Source organism: Acomys minous (assembly GCF_964271855.1).
Source record: "Acomys minous genome assembly, chromosome: 4".
NCBI classification, from domain to species: domain Eukaryota; kingdom Metazoa; phylum Chordata; class Mammalia; order Rodentia; family Muridae; genus Acomys; species Acomys minous.
In genome coordinates, this window is record NC_140486.1 from 62,668,918 (window position 1) to 62,691,045 (window position 22,128).

The 22,128-nt window shown below is 39.2% G+C and overlaps 1 protein-coding gene across 2 annotated transcripts in view; it reads left to right on the forward strand.

Moving 5' to 3' along the window:
- The window catches only part of CCDC178 (coiled-coil domain containing 178), a 321,895-nt gene that overhangs the window by 282,477 nt on the left and 17,290 nt on the right, over positions 1 to 22,128 (forward strand). For both annotated transcript variants that reach the window (XM_084780435.1, XM_084780436.1), the window contains one exon: positions 5,308 to 5,442. In XM_084780435.1, coding sequence (XP_084636561.1) covers positions 5,308 to 5,442 — 135 coding nt within the window. The remainder of the gene's footprint in view (positions 1 to 5,307; positions 5,443 to 22,128) is intronic.

Below are 22,128 nucleotides of genomic sequence, written 5' to 3' on the forward strand. Positions count from 1 at the left end.
GGGTCTTCAGCAACCAATAGCCTCTCCTAGGCACTCCGCAGCTTTTCTCCATGACCACTTCTACCCAGCTCTCCCTTTACCAGTGGCCTCTCCTAGCCTTTCATGGTGTTCTCTGTGACCTCTTCATGCCTTCAAAACCAGTACAGCCTGGGTGACTGTTACATATTGCCAAGAGCAGACACCAACAGAAGGCATACCTCAGCTACCTCTCAAACACAGCTTCTCTGTGCTCTCAGGAAACACTTCTTAGAAGATTTCACCACAGTGATGCTGGTCTCTTCTTAATCATCTTTAATTTCCATCTGGCCAGCATCATTTGTCTAAGTAAAGGAAAGGTTTACCTCAGGCATCTGGTCTCTTGTTAAAAACAACCAACTCTTCAGCCCCAGCACACCAGACACCACAGATTCTTCACAGAAAAGCCCCAGTAAGAGTCTTTGGTTTTCTCTAGAACCTTACAAGCCAGGTTTCTATCTTCTGCACTCCTCTCAGCATTCTAGCTTCCTAGTTCCTACAGCACAGATCACTGAGCTCTTAACACTCAATAGCTTTTCTAGCCCAAAGTTCGAAAGTCCTTCCACAATCTTCCCCAAAACACGGTCAGGGATGTCATGGTAATACCACACACTCTTGGTACCAACATGTCATTGTTTGGGTTACTCTTGCTGTGTTAAAACACCATGACCAAAGCAAACTACAGAGGAGTTTATTGGGCTCACACTTCCACATCACTGACCATCATTGGAGGAAGTCAAGACAGAAACTCAAGCAGGGCAGGAACCTGGAGGCAGGCAGGAGTGCTCCAGGTCCAGGGTCTAATTTAATATAAAAATTTTCAAGGTTATAACCTAATTACAACATTTTCCCTTCTCTTTCCTCCCTTTAAAACCATCTCATATAAATCCTCCCTGCTCTCCTTCAAATTCAAAGTCCCTTCTTTCACTAACTGTTAGTGCATGCATATATGTACATACATGTTCCTAAATATAATCAGCTTAGTTCATAATGTTACTTGTACGTAACATTTGACACAAGGAAGCCAATTGGTGTGCTCCTCTGTGAGGAAGGCCACCTCTCCCTCTCCCTCTCCCTCTCCCTCTCCCTCTCCCTCTCCCAGCTTTCCAGTCTATTGCTCCTGTGTAGGGTCAAGGTCTTATGGGCTTGTTTTCATGCAGTTTGGCATAGACATTGCTGTGGTCATTGTTCACATCATGTTAGGGCAGCTACGCTGGTGAGACTTGATGGATATAGACTCTGATGCTGCTAGGAGACACAATCTCACAGCGAACTCCCTGATCCTCTGATTTACACAATGTCCCTGCCTCTTCTCTCACGGTGTTCTCTGAGCCTTAAGTGCAGGACTTGTATTGTACATGTACCCACTGGCACCAGGCTCAACAACTCTGCGTTTTGATTGGTTGTTATTTTCTATAGTAGTCTCCATCTGTTGCATAGAGAGAAAACTTCTCTTCAGAAACATTCGACTCTTTCTTCTTTCTACCCAAGGCTGTTGGTTACAGATTTTCGCCAAACCTCAAAAATGTTGAGGTGTTATTCTTTCTGTGTTGGTTCCTAATGACCGTCTCTACTCCAGGGACATCCAGCTGAGCTCACGTATTGACAGACTTAAGGCTTCTCTGGTGTTTTCAAGCAAGATCACAGCCAGATGAATAGACATAGGTCAGTGTCCAGCTTCTCCTGCTCAATTGGCTTGTGGGCATGAGACACACTACCCTTCAACCATGTTGTTAGGATAAGCAGAGGTTTGCCACTCACGCAAACTGCCTTCGGCATAAAGAACTCCTTTGAAGCCCAGCTTTGTCTTATTTCTGGCTACTATAATATTAATTCATCATAGCTTGTGACAGGCAGGTTTGACTCATGGAGCTGTTTCTGATATCATGGATTCTCGTGGGAAAATAAGGTCTTCTGATGTTAAGCTAGCTCTCAAATAATCACATTCTTGACATGAGAAGTACAGTCCAAAAAAGAAAAGGAAAGAAAGGACTGTGTTTCAGCATGTTTTCCCACTCTGGGGAGTTTGTTGTTGTTTTGTGGTACCAGGGATCCAAAGCGGGGCCTTACACATGCTAGACACAGCATCTACCCCATGCCCTTCAGTGAGATGCCTGTTGCTACTTGATGAGACTCCAAGAGGTCACCCGTAGCCACCCACTTAGGAATCATTATGTCAGGCTTATTTCTGTGAACACTCACTGTCCAGACTGCGTACAATCTAGTCTATGTTTTAAAAGGGTAAATTTCCCCTTGCTTTTGACTCTTAAAATAATCTAGTAAATGTAAAAGTATGCAATTCAATGGTAACACGGGACATGCGCATAAAGTTTTAAGTCATTTCCGACCAACACCTGACAGATATAAACAAGCCCTGATTTCATAGCACAACCTTCTTTTCAAGACAGTCTGAGGACCAGATCTGCAGTGCTTTGGTTGTTTGTAGACATCTTCCTGTTTAACCAGAAGCCAGAACTAAATGTCAAGGGCTAAAAGGGAGGGATGTGATTGGATTCTGATCATCGTGGCAGCGTGGGTTGAAATGTGAGGTTTAAATGAAAAGTAAGTAAGCTCTCTAAAATCCTGACTCGTGGACCTAAGCAGGTGACTAGGTTGTGTGAAGACACCTCCGCAGACAGCAGTGACCCATGATCTCCCGACAGGAAGGAATGGAGAGAATCAAAAGATTTTTTTTTAAAGAAAACCTTGTTAAATTGCTTCACAGCCTCTATCCTTAAAAAGCGATTTATAGATAGGTTTTGACTAACGAGTTATGTTTATTTATTATAATATATATAACATATATGAAAATAGTTTGATCTATTGAGCCAGAACACACAGAAGTTCATATCAGTGTGTTTTAATATGTTTCTAGGTATAATAGTCAATGATGAGATACCCTACAGGCAAAGATAACTTCCTCATAATTTTAGTGTATAACCAAGTAAGATATTTTCTACTCTTTTCTCTGTCTTTGCAGTTCAAAAAAAGCTATCCTGTCTGCCAAAATATATTTTACTATAGGACCAAGTATGATGTCCCAAATTGCTCAACATGTGGGTTTAAAAAATAATTCTTGCCTTGCAGTGGTGGCACACACTAACGCCATCACTCAGGAGGCAGCGGCAGGCAGATCTTTAGGTTCCGGCATGATCAACCGAGTGAGTCCCAGGATAGCCAGGGCTACACAGAGAAACCCTGTCTCAAAAAAAAAAAACCCAAAGTAATAATAACTCTACAGAAATTTCATCATCACTTTCTTTTCTTGTTTGTGAGGTCCAGTCAATTCTTCTGGTGGATTCTGCAACCTTGTCCAGGTTCCCACCAAAGTAATGTGTAATTTAAGTACAGCTCTCCTATGTACATTACTGTCGATACAAACAGGCAGGATGTTAATGTCACTGATGCCTACCTTGGATGGCACAGGCTACCTTTGACACGTTACTTCACAGTCCAAAGAAGCATGCCCTCCTCCCGGCCTTGCTCCAGTTGGGATAGTTCTAATCTAATGTGACCATCCCTGTACTTGTGTGCATATCAAATGAAAAGAACAATTTTCAAAGGAAGTAATGAGTGTATCATCATGCAGTTCACCACCTGCCACTAATTAGCTGACTTGGCTTATGTTACAGAAAAACGATTTTTAATTTTTTTTCACTGAATTTCTTTTCCAAAGAAATTGTAATCTTTAATTTACTGGCTTTATTTTTAGTAGCCTAAATTATCTAAAAATTCCCCTAAAATTTATTCTGGATTATGTAGTGCACCATCAACTAAAGAAAGATGTCTTTTTAAAGGTATTTTTGTATGAAATTAACAAATTAGTCCAAGGCTGTGGCTTCATTTTTTTGTGGACAGCATAAATACTTGTGTGTGTGTGTTTATGTGTGTGTGTGTTTGTGTGTGTGTTTATGCATGTGAGTGTGTGTGTTTGTGTGTGTGTTTATGTGTGTGAGTGTGTGTGTTTATGTGTGTGTTTATGTGTGTGAGTGTGTGTGTGTGTGTGTGTGTGTGTGTGTGTGTGTGTGTGTCAGGTTGTAAGAAAGCCTAATGAGGTTACTGATAATAAATCTTACAGACAACATTAGGCATTTGAAATTGCTTTATCTAAAATGCTTTAGTAAGTTACACTTAACAAAGATTTCTAAAACTCAGACATTGTTTCTCCAGTATTTTACAAATTGTCTCATTCATGTAACTTTGATTCTGTAACAATGATATCTTAACATGTTTATTATAGGTATGAAGAAATAATTATATAAATTCTGGGTTTGTTTTAGATTTGTTTCTTCCCACTTTGCAACACACACTAAGTGATTGTTCATGCTACCAAACCCCAAATGAGTTTTCAGTGGCAGAATACAATGTGTGACTCTTTGGGTATTTTATAAATGCAGCTTATTGTTATTTTTGTTAAATTTATTTCTTTACAATATAGACTTATCATAGTTAATTCTTATAGAATGCTAACTGTTGAAAGAAAAGTGTTCCTTTTTCAGGCAAAATTGCCACTTTCCCAATTTTAGCTGTCAATGATTTTTATATTAAAACCCCCTGAATGATAGAACCCATAGGAAAATTCTCTTCTTCTCTGCAGGCCAAGAGTTAAAAGTGCCACTCCTAAACATTACATCTTTTGTACTTTAATGTTGACATGATTCCATGTCACATGATCAGAGGGAGGCAAATTAATCCCGAGTCCTAGCTGGAAATTCCCTCCCTGCTTTCCCCCTCTCCTCCGCAGTTGATGGCTAAGTTAATTCTCCTTGGTTTTGTCATGCTCTGATGCACACATCGTCAGCCATAGGACGCTTTAGGGGTAAGAAAAAAGATGCAGCGGTGTCCATCAAAGTCTTCAGGTTGCGTTTTTTAAACTTTGGCTTGACCCAATGTGCCATTCAAAAAGGCGTCAAAAGATTTTTTTTCCCAGAAAGGTTCAATATGTCCCGAGGCTATCGGTTTTGAGTTAAACTGGGTGAAGTAGAAATATTTTACTCATCAGCTTTGCAGTCACAGCGTTTGCTTCAGCTAGAACAAAACTGCTGAGGCATTTAGAGAAAATTAACCCCCCATCCTGGCAGCCAGATGTGACTGGTCTCTGACGAATGCACATGAGTGGGCTGAGAAACCAAGAGACTGTGAAATTCCTGTCAGGTCCGTACAGTGCGGAACGGGCCATTGGCTGCTTTCTGTATTTCCCTCCATCTTTCTTCTTGAACAGTGCCATTAATTTCCTTTCCTCCCCTGACTTGTGTTTTTTTTTTTTCTTTCTCCCCTCCCTGTCGCCTTTAGCTCTGTCAGCTGCAAGGAAAGCTGGACAAGAACTGGGAAGAGTACTTCCGGCTGGTGATCCTTTTTAACCAGCAAAGGCTGGACAAGTTCCAGGAAGAGGCTCAGGACGGCATTCAGAAAATAATACTTGTGCAGGTAGGTAACTGCAGGGAAAGAGGCAAGATTATTCCGATCTCGATTGGAAAGCAAACGACGGGGTGTGTGATGAAGCATTGAAACATATCCCATCAGAGTTTTATAAATTTTTAACCTCTTTGATAGACTGGGGCTGCAGGAAGGAGGAATTCAGTAAGTGAAAACACACACCACATACCATGCATACATTGGAGGAAGAAGGAGACTAAACTGACTTATCTCGAACCTCAAAGAGTATTTTTACACATATGTTCTATTTTAAAACTGTGGGTTTTTTTTTAAGCCTCCGAGCTTTGTGAACGCCACACTGCTGTTATATGTGTGTGCGTACGACGTGTGTGCGTGCGTGCGTGCGTGCGCGTGTGCGTGTGCGTGTGTGTGTAGGGGCATTTTCATTCCATATAGAATGTTTTCTTCAGTCATTCTTCACTCTCTTGAGACAGAAGCCCTCACTGAAAAACCTAAAACTATGTTTGGGTGAGAATTGCTGGTCAGTGGTCCCCAGGCATCCTCCTGGCGCCACCTCCCCAAAGACAAAATTTTAGACATATGCCTTTGTATTGAATCAGGGTTTTTTGATGGTGGTGGGTTTGTTTGTTTGTTTGTTTGTTTACATGAATGCTGGAGATTCAGACTCAGGCCTTCATGCCTGCACACCAAGTGTTTTATCATCACCATCCTGCTTTCAAAAATGTTGATGTTAATTTCCTGGAGAAAATTTGATGCCAAATGGGCTTTATTGAAAAATGTGCTCTCTGCCATCCTCTTTTTTCATCAGTTTAGTTCTTCCTTCTAAAAATACATGGAGGTGACTCTATTTGGAAACTAAGACAATTGGGCCTAGGGTGTAACTGTGCTTCCATGTGCACGTGGCATTTTGCAACCTGTGTTTGAATCTAGGAAAAGCATTTCATGACTGGCTGGTCTTTAAGTTTGCAATGTTTGAGAAACCTCTGTGGGTCAAGTGAAGACTCTTGGTAGAATGTTACTCAAAGTTGTTTCAAGCTAACCTTTTACCATCTGAAGTGTCACAAAGTATGTTAAACAGGACACCCCAAAGGAAAGCACTCGATTTTTGTCTTACAAAGAATCAAAAGAAAGCAAAAGTAGCTCTTCAATTAAACAGGAAAGGGCATAGCAGTCCTTAGAAGCAGAGTCATCTGGAAGCTGCCTGATCAGGGATAAATATTGAACCCTAAAAACTGCGTGAGCTTTTCAAATATTTTCATATTACATGCGCTTTATGATGCTTTTACTATAAGAAATAAAGAATATTTTTCAAAGATTTCCACAACTACTAAGCACCTCCAAGTTCAGTTTTTATTTGTGTCTGTTTTTAGCATTTCCATGTGAGCAGTGTACGTATGTGAACACTCTCCACATTGATTTTTATTGAGGATGGGTTATGAAAAAATTAAAATAAAATGAAAGAAATTAAAGTTTTAAAAGGTAAGGCCTGGTATACAAAAGTTTAATGGTAATTTATACACAAAGGACCGTTGCATTGGTTTAAAATTCTGAAGCCTCTTGTGGCTTGTTCTGGTTGTTGTTTGAGAAGCGTCTGTTAGTATACAGCATATTAAGATACAGGCGGAGGTAGCGAGGGTGGGACTGGGAGGAGATGAGGGAGGGACTACAATCGGGAGATAACGTGAATAAATTTATAAAATAAATTTAAATTAAAAATACAGGCAGAAAATAAGTAAATAATCATTTAAAATAAATAAAACACAGTGTGGGTGGTTACTTGCCATGCTTGTCTTTTCAGTTTAAAATGGTTTATTGGTGTCCCAGTGACTTAGAGTCTTAGAAAAATTCTGAATTTCTCTCCCAATATTTATATTCTTAAAATACAACAAATGATAAGTTCTCATTGTGAATTATCATATATTTATAAATGCTGACAATGTCATTTGAGTATCTGTAAGGTAAGTGTGTAACCCATAACCTTGAAATAATCTTTGTTCTCATTTTATATTGGAAATGCATCCTCATGTTCTTGGACGACATTGATTTTTCAGTTGTCTGTGTTTGTGGCCCTGAGTAACCGGAAGTAAAGGGGTAGCCTGTGACAAGTAAAGGGGTAGCCTGGGACAAGGAGGAAAACTCAGCTGGGGTCTAGAGACACGGCAGGAAGCTTGGTTTAGATTTAGTGTATGTGAGGACAGGAAGTTAGTGGCTAGATTTTTAGTTTTTTGTTTTCTCTCCAATAAATGCAGTAAGTTTAGAATGTTAAAAACATTAACCTTTACTAAAAATGAAATGACAACTTCTAAAAACATGTCTCAAAACTAGGGACGTACATAGTCCTCCTGTGAGGATCAGATTTAAGCTGGATAACATGGTGCACACCACTGTCCGGGACCCACTTCCGGGCCGCCTTCCAAGCCTCAGCGCCCTACACAGCTGCCCCTCTGGCCTGTTTCTTTTCCTGACAGAGTCTGGCTGTTTAGGCTCTTCTCCCTCTTCTGCTTAACCTCTTCCTACCGTGACAGCCTTCTTCACTTGTCTGTTGAAGAACAACTGACTCAGTGAGCGCCATTCTGGGAAGTCTTCCAGCCCAACCCCCACTTGCTCCTGACAGGCCACTCACCTTCATTGACCTTGGTCACTCACATCTTCAGCTGATGACTCTTCCATGCTCATCCCTGCACCCTTCTTCCTAGGAGTGTCTAAGATCCTCCCAAAACATTCCTGTGTCAGCAGCAGGAACATCACTCTGCCTCAGATATTTTAAGGGCATAATATTAAGTTTTCCAGATTTGACACTGTGGAGTGTCGACCTTGGTTTTACTCATCATGACTATTTGGCCATGATGGGGTCACCCAGTATGGAAGCAGAGAAGTCTCTGGCTGCCAGTGACTCTTTCTGATTCCACAGGGGTAAACATTGCTTAGCAGTCCGTACACTCGCTTTCCATTTTCAGATGACTTGATCTCAGGATTCATTTCTGTGTTAATGCTGGGGAATCTAAATATTTTCTATCTCTAAATGATTATTAAAATGATGCTATATTAGCAAACTACTAGAGGAAAAGTCATCTGCTGAACCCTTTGGGAAAAAAATAACTTTAGGTCAATGATAATATGTAAAAAAGGAACTTGAAGCACATGTTAAACAGACAAAGAAAGCTTTGCTTCATCCTTGGAACATCCTTTGCAGGGCTACAAGGAGACAATGACTGCAGATCTGCACTTGGCAGAAAGTAAGGAGGCTCAAATAAGCTTTTGATTTACATGACCAAGCAGAATTCAGAAAGATTAGTGATAACCAGAATAAAGAATTGGTATATTTGACTTTGTAGCCTTGCATATAAAATGAAAATGTCTAATAATATTGGTTGGCCATGAGAGGACCCAAAGCGAACTTCTGCAAAGCAAGTCCCAGGTCTAGCAATGACATAAGACACATGCCTTTGATAACCTAGGTACATTTTACATAGTTTTGGCCTCGTATATGTGAATCACTACAAAGTTCCATGATTTCATTGTTCCTGTAATTCTGTTTCTTTCTTGTTTTTAATTTGCATAATTCTGTAATGTGCAATACTTCTGTCACATCTTATTTCACAAAGCCTGAGCACTGACCAATCACTCAAAGGACAGAAATGCACCCACCACATGCATCAGCCTGCACTGCATAGGAAGGAATGCATTTTTCTGAAAGGTTAAGTTCTATCACAATTTTTCTCAGGCTTTGTACATGTGAAATAATTTATTCAACATAGAAAACATAGTTTATGAGCCATACCAACACTGTTAACAGAAGCAATAATAAGAAGGATGGGAAGTATAGGAAATATAAGTTGGAAAGCACAGAACAAACGAGCTTGAAAGACAAATATCTAAAGAATGCAATACCTGGTTACCATTATATTTTGTTTATCTCTAAAAGCCAACAACAGGACCAAAGTATAAGAAAGATTAGCAGGCAGCTTTGGACCCAATGGGAATATATTTTCTATAAAGCATGCCCTGCCTTTACTCAACCAGGCAGACACAGTTGGGTATAAAAGGGAAGCTGTTGTCACATTTTAGTGGGAGTGAACCTCTGAAACTCGACCCAGGGCACTGCTCCTCCTACAATGTCCCTATGGCCTCTGCCTACACACCTTTAGTGTATCAGCATCCTTCACCCATCTCTATCCCAGCTTTCTCAAGCCAGAAACCATGTCCTCCTTGTTCATCTATGCTTTCTGAAACATGAGCAGAGGAACTTGGAGTTTGTGAATTGATCAAGATGGAATATGATAAGCTTTAAACCTTCCTTCCAGCTGCAGGTGCCTGTAGTCTTATATTTGAGATGGAAACATTTGCTGTTTCCTTTTCTAGGAATTCTGATGGCCCAGAAATAATATGTCATATCATTTATAGATACACCCATGTACGTATACCTAAATACACACATGTATACACATACAGAGGGAGAGAAAAGAGAAAGACAGAGTGAAGATAAAAACCCAAAATCAGTTTGTCACATTATATAACAGAATATCTTGCAATCTTTTTGAAATAAAGGAAATTGTGAAAACACATGCATTGTCAATTTAAAATATATCCCACTTTTAAATATATATTGAATAATTATGAATTGGATAATCTTATTGGATAATTTTAGGCAGTAATTTGAGAGATATTTTAATAAAGGTACAATGATTTAAGAATATTTTTGATAAGTATAGAAATAGTTATCACTGCTAAATGACAACAAGGAAGAACACTACCAAAAAGTTTGAATAATTCAAAAGAAGGAAGGACAAGCATAGAAATGGAAAATATGGACAAACATTTAATTATTTAATAACTATGAACAGCTCCACGATGCATTTGGACTCAACAGATTAGCAAATTGCTCAGAAAGGCAAAAATCCACATTATTTAGAAGTTATATATTTAAAGCAAATGCAAACTAAATAAAAACACATAAATCCTACAAGGCCCCATTCTTGATGAGGAGCTCTGGACAGTCAATGGTGGGGGGGCGGGAGAGAGAGAGAGAGAGAGAGAGACAGACAGACAGACAGACAGACAGACAGACAGAGACAGAGATAGAGACAGAGAAATAGACAGAGACAGAGACAGACAGAGAGAGGGGGTAAGGGAGGGAGAGGGAGAGACAGAGACAGGGAGACAGAGAGGAGAGAAAGAAAGTAGAAGTAATGTAAATATGATATCAATGTATGAAATTTTCCAAAGAAGAATAAAAAATTTAAAGTTGAAAAATGAGAACTGAGACCAAAAGCATTATAATATTCAAATCTCTGTGTGGTAAAAGATGTCTGTTAGAATATATGACTAACAAGCCTGATGCACCTGACAAAAATAACGTCTGAACAGATGAATTAACATGTAGTTAAGTAAGAAAGGAAGGAAGAAAGGGAAAAAGGAAAGAAGGGTTCAGTTTAGCTCATCAAGCAAGGAAGCCGTGACAGCTAACGTGTGGAGCTGCTCAGACTCTACCTGTTGTCAGGAAGTACAGAAAAATAACTGCTGGTACCCAGGTCAACTTTCCCTTTATGTCAGGATCCGTGCTCATAGAACACTGTCACCTATATTTATAATGGCTCCTCTCACCTCAGTTACCCCAAACTAGAAGTGCCCTCTCATTCATGCTCTGGGGTGTCTTTCGTAGCTGATTACAGATTCTGTCAAGTAAACAATAAGTGCTAATCAATGTGGAATTAACTCTTGGTCTACTAGAGTATGGAGTATATTCACAAATGCTCTGCAGTATGTTGTTCAAAATTTCCACTACCCTATCCTGAACATCTCATTTAACCAGAATTAGTTAGAGATGGGAAAAATTATGGCATGCCTCCAGAATAATAAATAATTGGTGCGGGTGAAAAAATAAAATAAAAATCCAAATAAAAGTAAATAAATCTACAATCAAAATAGAAGCTATTTATAACTTCTAGAAATTTTTTGTTTAATATAGTTTGAGAATTTTATAAGTGAGTACTCTGTTTACATTTCCCTCTTCTCCTCTCCCCTTTGGCCCCTCCCACCACCCAACCCAAAGGGATTGAGGGCACCTCGAGAATATAAACCACAGAATCAACTAAGCAGAGCTCGTAGGGCCTAACAGAGAGACTCAAGTGACAATCACAGAGCCTGCATGGGTCACAGCTAGGTCCTCTGCATATGTTTTATCATTGTGTAGCTTACTGTGCATGTGGGACTCCTAACAGTGGGATATGGGGTGTCTCTGACTCTTTTGCCTGCTCCTGGGATCCTTTTTTTCCCTGCTGGGTTGCAACATCCAGCCTTGATATAAGGGTTTATGCCTAGTCTTATTGTAACTTGATAGTCTATATTTGGTTGATAACCATGAGAGGCCTGATCTTTTCTGAAGGGAAACAGGAGGAGAAGGAGGAGGAGTGGATTCAGGGGGAGAAGCAGAGGGAAGGTAGGGAGGACTGGAGGGAGGGGAAAGTATGGGAGCAATGCATGGGACAATATATATACATACATACACACACACACATTATGTGTGTGTGTGTGTGTGTGTGTGTGTGTGTGATATTACATACAAATTTAAAAGGATTATCAGTTAGCCCTCGAAAACAAAACAGAAACTGACACGTGGAAAGCTCTCATTGATAAAGTTACTGTCACCGTCAATAAAGAACATTGCCATTCCTTCTTCCAAAACAGAAAAAAAAAAAAAACACAAAATACCACGTATCAAGATGCAAAGATTCAACTTTAGAAAATATATCCATGTGATTAAACATAATAATAATTAAAATAAGAGACCTTTTATTCTATACACAGCAAGCAGTAATTGTAAAGAGCAAAAATGTTCTTTAAGAATAAGAAAAAAACATATAACAACATTCACTCCCTCTCATGTGTTTTAAAAAATATTAAGTGAGGCAGAGACACTCTGTAAGAAAAGGTCAAAACGACCACTATTGTAATTATGGTGTATATCTTACTAAAACAAAGAATAAGAATTAGGGGGTTTGAAGATTTATGTATTTCTCTGTTTTATGTGTTTGAGTGTTTTGCCATTGTGTATATAATTGCATATATATATATATATATATATATATATATATATATACACACACACACATACATGTCATGCCTGTGGAGGTCAGGAGAAGGAATAATAATCTCCATTGGAATTGGAATTTCAGATAGTTGTAAGCTGTCATGTGGGTGCAAGAGCAGCCAGTGCTCTTAACTGTTGAGGCATCTATCCAGCAGGAAGCATTAAGATTAAGACAGTTATTTAATGTGTTAACCTGGGATGCAAAGCCCCTAAGAGTAAGCAAAGAAAATGACAGCTCAATCCTTTCAGAGAATCATTGCCTAACACTGAAACTATGTAAATAAGAAAACGCATGTCATTTTCATAGGATTATATTGAGAAGATGTCAAATTTTTTTAAATGTCAAAATTTAAAAGTTCATAAATTTAACAAAATCCTGCTCAAATCCAAACAAGATTTTTCAGTGAAGCTTGAGGTGATTATAAATAAATCCTCAAGAGTAACGTTGACATGTTGTAAGAAAAACAAAATGCGTTGTTAGGTTGACATTGGAAATTTATAACACTCTGTAGCAAAACAAATCAAAAGGCTATATTCATTAAATTAAAAGAACCCATCGATGCAAAAAGACCTGTAAAACATGATAGCATAATTGGTAAACTGCTATCATTAAACAGTAAAAATCATACAATTACATAATCTCTCCCTTTTAAGACTAGAACAGCCATGCTTAACAGCATATGAATGGATCCTATATGTCCCCCCCAAAAAACTTTGTTTACAAATAAGTGAAAAACTCAGGGAAAAACCTCACATGTGTTTGGAAATTCAATATAGACTGTTCACTTGCTAGTTGAGGTGTAAAGTAAATTCCCCAAACATATAAAACAATGTGTTTTTATAAGATTTTATACTCTACAAGTACATAAAGCACGCACTAATGTATCATGCATATTTGAAATTACATATTTTGTACACACACATCTGGAATTACAGATGGTCTTTAGCTGCCATGTGAGTGCGCTGGAAACTGAACCTGTAATAATTAGAGTCGTGGTGTAATTATAACTCAAAAATATCTGTTAAAGAATATAAGGTGGATCTAGAGAGATGGCTCAGCAGTTAAGAGCATTTGTTTAAATTAGTACGAAATATATAGCCCAATAGGAAAATGGGCAAATTTCAGAAGACACTTGCTCAGTGACATGTGTGAAACAAATGCCCTATAAGCAAAGCACTTGAGTTAAAAACAAGGCTAAAATGTAAAAGATACTCCTTCACACTTTTGAAAAGATATTGACAAGTGGTGATAAAATTCTGAGAAGTAAACTTACATATTTTATCAAAAACTTCACTTTTCTGTCACCCAAGTTTAAACTGCATATATTTCAATTTCAATTTAGTCCTGAAGAAATACTCTTCAGTTTTCCATGTAAACAGTGTATTCTGAGTTTGTTCACAACATACTCTCTGTTGGTGGTTCAAAGCAATATTGACATAATGTAAATTCCATCAACATGAGAGGGGGATAAATCAGGAATGTTTTAGCAAAATATGCCAGGCCCGGGTGGTTAATCTCCTTTGTTAGCTTGACAGGATTAGAATCACGGTAGAAGCACTCTGGACATGTGGGTGAGGGGATTTCTCGGCTATGTTAAAGACAGTGAGAACACTCTGTGGTGAGCTTGAGCCATTGCACAGGCTGGGCCTGCGGGATAAAGAGTGAAGTGACCTGAGCCCCCGCACCCGTTCCTCTGCTTCCTGCCTGCACAGAGATGACTCAGCTGTCCAAAGTCCTGCCGTGACGCCTGTATCTCCTGGGGCTGTAAAGTTTTCCCATGGGAACTTATGTAACTAAATATTTCAAATATACGCATCACCTTAAATCTCCTTTTCTGTGTAGAACTTAAAATCCAGGCAATTGCTCTGAACAGCCTGCTTTGAGGTTGTGCACAGGTGTGAGGCTATGGAGTGGTTGCTAGGTTAGGACCGTCAGCACCTGGGCTAGTGTGATGGCTCCGTCAGTAGAGCGCTTGTCATCGGAGCATGCAGGCTGGAGTGCAGTCCCAAGACTCCGTTGGGGGGAGGGGCAGGGGGAGTCAGTCCACACTTGTAGTCACAATGTTGGAAAGACAGAGGTGGACATTAGCAATTTCCAGGCCAAAGTTTAAGATAAAAAGAGGGAGAGGGAAGGGATACAGGAGTGGAGAACGGTACCCAAGGTGGCCTTCTGAAGGCCTTTGTGAATACACCTGCATGCATAAACAAAAACACACCAGACGTGTCTCCCAAGGTCGATGATCTTCGTGAAATGAGATATATGATGATGCTTGTACATACTTAGCAGCTTGCTACTGTAATTCAAACCTTTCTTTTCTGTTATAATAAGCTATTTCTGAACATGCAACTCCTTCTTACCAAAAATTCTCCCAGACCAACTAGACACAAACCTATTTCTATTCTACACTATTTTCACACCCACAAGCTTAGAAAGCAAGGGCTGGTGGTATAACTCAGAAGTAGAGGGCCTGTCTGGCATATGTGAGGCCCTGGGTTCCACCCTCAGTGTTGTGAATTAATTAACTAATTAATTAATTAATAAAATCTTACAGCTTCAAGTTTAAGACAGCCCTTCAAACTCCTGGGAATTCAAGAAACTCCATCTAGGTACACAACACTTCTGGTCATATAATGTAATGAAGGAAATGCTTGGCTGAGCTCAATTCCTTGGACTCCTGCTGCAGCTTTTAGAGTACGCATAAGCATATAAACCGCAAGAATTAAACAAATGTTCTTAGTTACAACAGTAAAATTATTGAGTCACACTGTAGCCGAATATCTTCCTTTAGCTGTAAAATCAGCATTCTGTTCTCATAGCAAACTGATTATTGCTAACAAACAAATGCCTGTTGCCGAAAAAATCATTTCAGATTCAGAAAATGGTGTCTGAAAGGAAGTTTAGCTCATTTCTTAATACACCTACCTTTAGGACTTATTATCTCATTATCCTTCCCTGGTAAAATTCTGCCTCTAGAATTTTATTTTGATTGATACTGCTGAGTGAATTACCATAACACACCGGAGCTCGGAGTTGACGTCCTCCTTACTGAATACAAGTATGGTACCCAGAATGCTGTTGTCCTTGCTCTTTAGCCATCCGCAGCTAGACTGAGGGATATCAATCAGTTCATTCCAAGGCATTCCTTATGGTCTGCTTTGTGAAAAGCATTTTGGTACCCTGAGGTCCATAAGTATAAGGGACAACATCCATCCTCCATGAGATGGCCTCACAGAGGCCTCAGAGAGAAGGAAGGCTCATCCCACTGTGCAAGTAAAACTAAAGACAAGAAGAATTCAGTGTGAGAGTGGAAGGGAGGTTTCCTCAAAGGAATCAGTCCTAAACTGTAACTTGAATATCGAAAGGAACAGCACTAAGAAGACACTGCAGGATAAATAGTTACAAAGTTTAAAGTAATCAGGTGCAGGCAGTAAGTGCTGTGGTTGCTACAAAGCAGAGAGTACGCTTTAGACCTGAGTTCAGAAGAGTGTCTTTGTCAAAAATGAAGTTTCGGCAAAGCTTCCAGGATTAGTAGCTGAATATAAAAGGGACGAAAACATGGAATGAAGGGAAGTGAGTGTATTCAAACATGAGCGACTTGGTGCGGTAGGGTTACACTGTTGAAACTCATTTGCCATTTTGCCTTTAAGAAAGTGTTTACGTGACCTTTATAATATGTAACTGTTCTCAGTGCTCTGTGCCCTTTAATATAATTCTCAAAGTGTTCTATGACATGCTGTCATTGTGAGCCTATTTTGTAGGAAACAAAACCAAACCACAGATGGGTAAAGCACGTTGTCCAGAACCAGTATCCAATAGCAGATGTAGATGTTAAATTCTGGTATTTTGGACAGACATGCTTAGAACTACACTGGATTGGCAGTTTTCTCTGCGTTACTAAGATTTCATTATGTAAGAGGAAGATAGTTAGAAATAAGACATTAAGTCATCGACAAGGTCACAATATCAGCGATTTATGTTTGGCATTCTGGAAGAATACTATATTTATTCAGTATTCAGTAAATTAGTTATTCATGACCTTTCATTTCTCAAACCAAGTAGTAAAATAATAGCCTGTTCTTCTTAGGTAGCACTCTACAAAGTAGTAATACAGACCAATTCATCATCTACTAAGGGGAGGTGGGACTTAAATCATTAAAATGTATAAAACTTGATGTGGCCATTGAGTTAAAATATTAATTACAGATCACATTAATTCAGAAAGCCCTCCCCATCCAAAGGATGTATACATAAAACTCACATTCATTTATATTATAATCAATTCCTGGGATCCGAAGATAAAAGGAACTACCACAGAAGCAATCCCACAGGACACAAAATTTAAAACTAATTCTAACAGTGCATCACCCACAATGGGGACCAGAAGACATGACAGCATCTCTAAGAAGCTAGATGAGCAAACAGAAGGCAAGAGCAGTCATCCCCAAAAGCATCCTTCAAAACTGATACAAAAAAAGAAACGATGGATACCTTGTCTGTCAATATTTTGTGCTCAAAGCCTCCCATGTGGGTGTGACAGTTTTCTTTCTATAATGTCTACAATTCTTGGAAATGTTTAAGCGAATGATTCTTAGCAGCAGGTATGAAATTCTAAAGGTACAAGGTAGGTATCTTTCTCCAAATCATATACACATTTCCTGCTCTAGGTGTCTCAAAGTAGGGCAAACTTCAATAAAGGACTATTTAAACAGAAAGAAAGAAAGAAAGAAAGAAAGAAAGAAAGAAAGAAAGAAAGAAAGAAAGAAAGAAAGAAAGAAAAAGAAAGAGGTGGGAAGGAAACGTCAGGCTAACCCTGAAAGAAGGAGGAGGTCAGATGTAACAAACCAACAGACAAACACTTTTACATTTTAGTTCATTTAAAGGACAAATTTAAATACTAAAGCTGCTGCCTTGGTTTAGGATTCACAGCATAGATCTATCTATGAGTGCAACAAAAATGCCGGCCATAGCATAAAGGATTGAGAGGAGAAACAGAGCTGTTCTGGTCTACATCTTAAATTTAATATGAAATAGTATGACATTACCTCAACAGAAACTCGGTGAGGGATACTGAGTCATATTGTAACCCCCATACCCAAAATCAAAAGAGACACAGCAAAAATACCAATGGGAAAGCCGGCACAGAACACTGCAAATTATTTGATTAACCTACAAGAAGGAAGAAAAGGAAAAACAGAAATAGAACAAAAAAAGAAAAAAAGTAAAATTTGAAGAAAGTAGAAAACTAGTGACCCTAAAACCAGGTATACTAAATTTCATATTAAATATAGAAGGAATAAGAACTCCGATTGAAAAAATAGATCTAAGGACAGTAAATTAAACATTGCTGTGTTTATACTGTCTGTACAATGTGTGAAAATTCTAGGAAGTGAAGGGATAAGACAAGTGAATAAAAATAAACCCTCACAACTAGAAGCAGTGGTGGGAATAAAGTCGGTCCTTCCTAAATGGAAGTAACCAGTTAAACAACCACCTACAACAACCCTGAATGTGTATCCATCTAAAAAGAAGGTTTCATATACTGAAAACGCTTAACGTAGATATTAAAGGATCCCATTTAAAGTTTAATGTCCCAGTGCTTGCCTCTTTGTAATAGGCAGAACATGAAGATTTTCTTTAGCTCAGAATATATTTATTAAAGTTTGATCTCATTCCTGATATGAGGTATATTTAAATTCTGCTGTATTTTTAAATTTATTTTATTTACTTTACACTCTGGTCACAGCCCCATCCTCCTTTCCTCCCAGCCCTACCTCCCTCCCTACCCCCTTCCCCCCTCCTCTATTCCTCAGAAAAGGGAGCCCCGCTTCCCTCCCACCCGTGCTCATCAAGTTGCATCCAGTAGCATCAGGACTGAGTGTGTCCTCTTTCCCTGTGGCCTGGCAAGGCAGTCCCGCAAGAGGGAAGCAACCGAAATGCTGGCAACAGAGACCATGTCAGAGATAGCCCTGGCTCCCCTCACTAGAAGACCCATGTGAAGACTGAGCTGCTGATAGGCTACATCTGTGTAGGGAGCCTAGGTCCAGTCCATGCTTGGTCCTCAGTTGGTGCTTCAGCCTCAGCAAGCCCTTCTGGGTCCTGGTTAGTTGCAGAACATGAAGAGTTTTTTTTTTAAATAATAAATAAATAAAACCACAGAGAATTTGAAGGACTCCATCAACTAACTTGACCTAACAGATTTGGAAAATAGTCCATCCCATGACAGCATGAAAATGCATCCAGGTAGGGTGCATATGGAACACTTCCAAGCACAGACCACACACCAGGTCATAAAACAACTCTTCAAACACTTTACATGATTAGGATAGTAATGGGTAGGTTTGGGGCTTTAATGTTAGACACAATAGAAACATTAAAAATAAATGCTTAGGAAATATTTAGAGGGAAATTCCCTAAATGTAAGTCACTTTAGGAAATTAATTATAAGAGAAATCATATAATGTCAGATAATATTTTTAACAGAATTAAGACAGTTCATGTAAGATTATCCTCAAATGGTGAAACTGGAAATTAAGACTGGGTACAGCTATTGGTTTTCCGAGGGCGCATTTGAAGGCCTCTGTGGGCAGAGCATGGGGCTTGGGTAAAGAAGAGTGGAAAATGAGGTTAGGGGAATGATCCAGGCCATGTTACCAGTGGGTCCCCCTTAAGGAATATCTCTCTATTGCTTAATTAATACCTAATTTAGCAGCCAGCATAGAGAGCCCAGGAGAGGTCCTAGGGACATCCTGGGTACATAAGTAAATTAAGCTCTTGATCGCTAATGTAAGCCAGCCTACTTTATCCCTTATATGCTGACTTTGGTGTTAAATTTTCCCATTCCATTTGCTCAAGTTCCCCTTCAGCCCCTTAAACAACACATTCCTATTTCCTACCCCATTTCAGGGTGCTTTCTCCCCCACCTCCTTCATGGCATGATTCCTAGGCTTTGGTGAAGCACTTTTGTCATTGGACTTCTGGTTCCATCAGCTCTGCCCCTATCAGAATTATCCTGACAGCACCTGTGGGTGATGATGATAGATCTGCATCTCCCGTTGGAGGAGAGATGTAGCAATGGTGTAATTCCAATGCTGATATCTAGGATGAAAATACATTGATTTCTCAGACATACCAATATAATATATAAGAGGGCTAATAAAGAAAGGACCAATCAATGCCAAATTCTATGGATTAAATTCTCCATCCCCCTTATCCTGTAAAATAACTCCGTAAGCACACACATACTCTCATCTTAAAAATAAAATAATACATTTCTCCTTGCTTTTATTAGAAAGCTATAAATTGGATGTCTTGGGTTTGTACTTAACAACAACAAAGGAAACAGCGTTTTAAGTTGTTTAATTCACTGTTATGTCAGCAGCCATTATTCAAGTGGAGGAGCCATGTCAGTGGTGTGGGGGAGATGAGTTCCTCAAACGCAGAACTTTGAGTCTGAAAATTAGTGACTAATGGAGCATATCCGCTAGGTATTTTTCATACAACTTAGCATCATCATGGCACAATCATGCTGCTTTGATGTGAGATTAACCCAGACACGCGATTTTTCATTCGGAAGAATCAAGATTCTAAAACCACGAGCAGTGCCAGGATAACAAGAGTAAAAGATTAAGATGGAAACTTGAGAGAAAGAAAACTTAGGACAGTGGCAAGTGAAACAGCCTTGGCATATACAATCAATGGTGGGACCATTGATTGAAAAAAATAGGGAGGGCAATGAAAACAATGACACAGTAAAAGCCTTTACAAGGAAATAGGATGTTAATGAGTTAAGGTAAAGAACTCTTTCTCTCTCTCTCTCTCTCTCTCTCTCTCTCTCTCTCTCTCTCTCTCTCTCTCTCTCTCTCTCTCTCTCTGCCTCTCTCTGTCTCTCTGTCTCTCTCTCTCTCTCTCTCTCCCCTCTTTCTGTCTCTCTTGTCTCAAGGTGTGTTAAGCTGCACATGCTCTTAAACCAAAGGATGGAAAGATATTTGTTTCTGTTTTTAATCAAGCCCTATGCATGTATTATCACTAGAGGAAAGCATCAATAACGGCAGCTCCTATACTATCTTTCCAAGCTAAGGATCTCCCTAAAATAAAGTGGAGTCCAGGCAAACAAAACCAATAAACCTTCCTTACATTTGCATAGTGGGGTCAGATGAATTGGTCTGCTAATGGAAGCAGCCCTTTCTAGCAAAAGAGACCCTGCTACCCCATGCAAAATGGAGGCCCAGGGGGTAGACATGCTTGTGCAAAGACTCATGACCAACAGTTGACTGATGAATTCTTGAGCTGGCCACACTGTGATTTCTATGCCTAATCCCTCTTCATTCAAAGCTGACCTTTGATCTCTTCAAATTAGGGTCCTGTTTGAGTCACTCTACTCTAAGCCAGCCCTTAGGGGAGAGGAAAGAAAGAAAGAAATGCCATGGGCTCCCAAGATTAAGATCTCAGATTGAGACAGTCATGTCACCAGAAAATATTGAAAAACACCATGTAGGCCTCTTTGTTCTTTAGAGGACTAGGATCTGCCTTTTCTTTCTGATGCTGCCTGCTTCAGACAGCCACTGTTTTACAAAGTGCACTCTCATTCCACATCATAGATTTGAAGATAACTTTTTCTCAGACCAAGCCCTCTGTGGGGTCCTCACCAGCCAAATGAATGGCAGTGTTTCGGCACAACCACGGTAAATGTAAAGCATAGATACATCTATTGGAGTGTCATCCATGGTTTCAAAGCCGGTTATCTTGCTTAAAGACAGTGGCTTTAAAATTTAGACATCTAATTTAATTATCTTTCCCCAGGAGTATACAGGAAATCAGAGACCTAGTGTGAATAACACTGCCCTCCCAGAATGAAAACTTGCCATAGCGAGCTTTTTCGCCACAAACTCAATAATTTCAGTTTAATCACTAGCTGTGTTTTTGTTTTTACAGAACCCGTATGATTTGGAAAAAGAATAAAATTGCTTTTAAAGTACAAAAATAATTATGAACCACTTGAAACGTAATGTCTGTGTTTTATTTCTCATCAGAATTCATTAGTGTGTAACATCAATAATTTAGCCCATCATTTGCCAACACTGACGTGGCTCAGTAGTTCAATCATGTAACCCTGTAAACTCACTTTCCATTAAAATGAATGTTGCTGACGAAGGACAACTAAAGAGCTACTTCATTTATTAACTAAAGAGCTACTTCATTTATCAACATTTTTTAAATTAGGAGTTTGGGGCCACAGAAGCTTAGCTGGATGATTGATTTGACGGATCTTTATATTAGACCTAAAGTCTTGTTTCAAATCAGACTATACTATGCACAAAGATAATCGCCTTTCATTTGATAACACACCATTCTGGGCTCCACAAAGGCAGACACAGCTACCTGCAGAGAATCTGATCGCCCTCCCTCCCCAACAGCATCATAAGGGCTCGCTACAGAATCAGAAAGTGGGCACCACTGTTCACTAGCTTCAGTCACTTCCTTTGGCCCATTCCTTACAAAACCCAAAACATGACATTCAATAAGTTAATATCCTAATGTTGTTTTTTTTTTTAAAAAAGATGCTGAAGCATTAAGGAAATTGGCTAAATTAGTTAATGATTAGTGCAAGGATCCAGGTTTTCCTAAT